Here is a 3,659-nt window from a genome sequence, read left to right as displayed (position 1 = left end):
CCTATTGAAAAAGGCATTTGATTAGGGTCCCCAAATTTTGTAAAAATTTTAGAACCTCTAATTACAAAAAAAAAAAAAATTTTACATGGTAGTTAATATATTTTCTTAGTTAGATTTTTATTATTATTTGATTCTAAATTCCACATCTGTTTAAAATAACTAATTTATGATCAATTCTACTATATTTTATATAAAACTATAAAGATTCTACTTCTAATTAACTACAAATATTTGATCCACATTTATCTTCTTTGTATATGTTATGAGTTAGATTTATTTTATATATTTATAGAATTTGATTAAAAATTATAATATTTTGAATATGTAGTTTACTGTATTTAATTTAAATGCTAAGATTTATCTTTTTAATAGTGACCAATATTTTAATCCAAAATTTGTATTTTGCTTTTATATTATGAATTCCTACTTTTGATCATTATTTTATTTTTTTAGTTTATAAAAGTCGGGTGCAGAAAACTTTGAAAATGTTTAGATAATAAATCAAAACTTTTTAGTGTTATATATATATATATATATATATATATATATATATGTGTGTTTTTTCAAAAAATATTTTATATAATTCGAATTTAAATAGAACTATTTTCAAAAAAAATATCATGTAAAATTTTTTTTAACTCGTCTTAAGGCCTCCAAAAACCTTCGCACGACACCGACTACGGTTGATGTTTTGAATCCAGATATGGTCGAGTATAGCAGGAAGAACTGTCAAAAGCCATATTGTGCATTGCCAAGTGCTTCAAGCCTGACTAAGAAGAGTTAACAATAGAGCCCGAACAGAATGTTGAGAAGAAACAAGCCACATTGAGAGTCCAAGAAGAGAAGACGAAGCAAAGTAACTCTTGTTAACTGGCTCAAGAATTGTTTCAAATAGAGAGAATCTTCGTCACTACTGTCATCACTGAAAGAATAATGAATTTACAGAGGCGAAGAACTTATGTCTGGTCTTCACAGTCATACAAGAGTAAGAAGATAGAGAGAGAGTAAGAAGAAGACATGACCCATCTTCTTGTGTTGTTAATCTTTGTTAGTACTTATATAGCAATTGTTGTAGCTTTTTTTTGTTTTGTTTTTTGTTTTTTCTGTCACAGATTGTAGCTTTTTTTTATTAACATTTTGTTTTCTGTGGAATTGTAAATCTCAAGTCTTAGTCTATAATTCGAAAAATCTAGTAAACATTTTTTTGTATGATATATAGAGTAGAGTGATATTTTTAATAATGGAACATACGCATTTAATTTTCAGTTAATTAATATGAAAATTTGAAAATGGATAATCAAAAAGAGTGAGGTTGATATACTTTATTTTCAGTTTAATATCTATTATTTAAGCTGTTGTTTCACATCATTTTTATATTTTGGTTACATATATAAAGTATGATAAAAACAATATCGTTAAAAAGCTTTTGGATTTGCTTATATGTTTTCTTAGTAAATCAACATTTTATTGTTTCATTCTTTTTTATAAAAAAAAATTGTTTCCAGTAGTATATATTTCAGTTTCTTTAAGCTAATTTGTTATTAGTGTGACGGGTTTGGGTCGCCAGCGAAGCTCGTTTGTTGTAGTGTGACAAGTTTGGACCGTGTCATTAACACTGAACCGTAGTCCTAGCGGGCTGATCATTCAGTTTTATAAATCCTTACTGGCTGTCATTCAGTTATATAAATCCTCAATGGGGAACCCAAATATTATATTTGCATAAAATTATAAGGGCTTAATTTGCGAAATAACAGGAGATAGGGGGAAGTTCTAGTTATTTACTGAATTTGAGGTTTTTTATGTATATAAGGACAAATTTCCCAAATCATAATGAACTTCAATAAGCTGTAAAAAGTTCCTAAAATAATTTTAAACAGTACGATTAATAAGAAAAAGCTTACTAACAACTTGAAGAGAGGAAGATTAAAATATATTTTTAGTTATTACAATTTAAACACTTAAGCCATTAAGTTTTTTCAATCATGTACATGCATAATCATATGCATACAATATATTTTTTATGTCACTGAGAACATTAATATAAGATATTGAAAGCAAAGTTACATTAAATAAAGGAGGAAGAGGTAAACGAAGAGATAACTAAAAGAAGATGAGAGAAAAGAGCAAATATTAAAAGCTCAACAGCCAACCAACTCTTCTTTTTCTTTCCTCCATCACTCTTCACTGATTCAGCTTTTCCCCCTCCTGCCCCATCTTTATATATATACCCACACAAAAAAAGCCAAAATTGTAGAATCAGTACATTTGATAATCCGTAGTTATTGACCTCCTGCCCCATCTTTATGATCATGTGATTAGCACAAAGTGTGCTTAATTAGATAGTACTGTTGACTGAATTAATTTAAAAGAGCAAGTTTTATTAGTTTCAGTTACCTTTAACATTTTGTGAAGGAGGTGCAGAGTTGGCGCTTGCTTCAAGCCTTCCTAAGCTCTCAAACTCTCTAGCCAATGTCGAGTTTGGAGATAAATGCAGAAGCGCTTCCCATAAAATGAAATACAAACACGTTTTAGATTACAAGAAAAGCTAAATTTAACTTTAAATGATCACAACTCATAACTACTTTCAATAAAAAAATCGTGATTCATTATATATATAAAGAAAATATCATTAAATAGCATCAACTATACTGCCATTTCCATATGATATAACAACTGAAATGAATAATATGTAATCTAATTAAAAATAATAAATAAACAAAATAATATGAACGGTATATCCTCACTAAAACTTTATGTACCTATTCATAATAGTTACAAATTACTACAAACTATTTTCATTTCCTTATGATATAACAACAAAATGAAGAATTCTTCATATAATTAACTAATAATTGATATAAAATTGTACTTGTACTGTGGACTACCTGTTTGTATACGTACGCGATCTCCAGGCTTAGATAAAAAGAACTAAAAAGAAAAAAAAAGTTCAAAAAAAAACTAAAAAGAAAAAGTGTGAGACTTACAAATACACTTGGTGATGTTAGGAGCCGTTATATGACAAGCAGTGGGGAGATGAGCGGCTAGGCTTGCATTAAACTTGAGGCCAAGATTAGGATCATCTTTGTCTTTGACCAATATGCAAACACACTTCTGACTCTGTGTTATAACCTGACCAAAACCTCCACAACAATCTTTTGTTGGAGCTTTTGCGTTTCCACCCACGTAGGTGAGACACGGTGAGAGTACTATCAGCTGGTTCGTACACTCTTCTCTGTCTTGATCCAGATCTGAGCTTCCAAACCCGGCCAACATGGAGGTTATAACGATGGTTATGATTAGGGATCTCGTTGATTGCTCCATGGTTCGATATATATATTTTTGTGATCTTTCTCTCTGTATATATGTATCTGTTGATTGTTCACTTTTAGATAGATAGAAAGGTGTGATACCGTCTTTATATATACGATGTAAGTGTTGATGTATTGGTTGGGTGATGAGAATTTATTACTTTTTCACATTTATAGCTGTTGGAGTGTTAATTATTACGGCTTACCATTTTCAAAAAGAAACAAGCAATTCATTTGGGAGAGAATAAATGAACAAAGAGAAAATTACTAGAATATATAACAAAAGTTGGTTTATTACCAGAATGTTAAACATCTTTTTAAAATGAATAGAATGTTTGGACATCCATAGTA

General features: G+C 29.3%; 1 protein-coding gene across 1 annotated transcript; it reads right to left on the bottom strand.

The window, feature by feature from the left end:
- Positions 1 to 1,921: 1,921 nt before the first annotated feature.
- LOC106298582 (protein YLS3-like) lies at positions 1,922 to 3,403 on the bottom strand. The gene is made up of 3 exons (XM_013734721.1): positions 2,985 to 3,403; positions 2,395 to 2,499; positions 1,922 to 2,214 (listed from the first exon to the last, which is right to left on the bottom strand). Exons 1-3 carry the CDS (start codon positions 3,319 to 3,321, stop codon positions 2,066 to 2,068), a joined length of 591 nt encoding a protein of 196 aa, XP_013590175.1. The 5' UTR covers positions 3,322 to 3,403; the 3' UTR covers positions 1,922 to 2,065.
- Positions 3,404 to 3,659: the final 256 nt, after the last annotated feature.

Source organism: Brassica oleracea, chromosome C6 (genome assembly GCF_000695525.1).
Source record: "Brassica oleracea var. oleracea cultivar TO1000 chromosome C6, BOL, whole genome shotgun sequence".
NCBI classification, from domain to species: Eukaryota; Viridiplantae; Streptophyta; class Magnoliopsida; order Brassicales; family Brassicaceae; genus Brassica; species Brassica oleracea.
The sequence above is the reverse complement of the archived record's forward strand: the minus strand, read 5'-3'. Positions and strand labels throughout refer to the sequence as shown.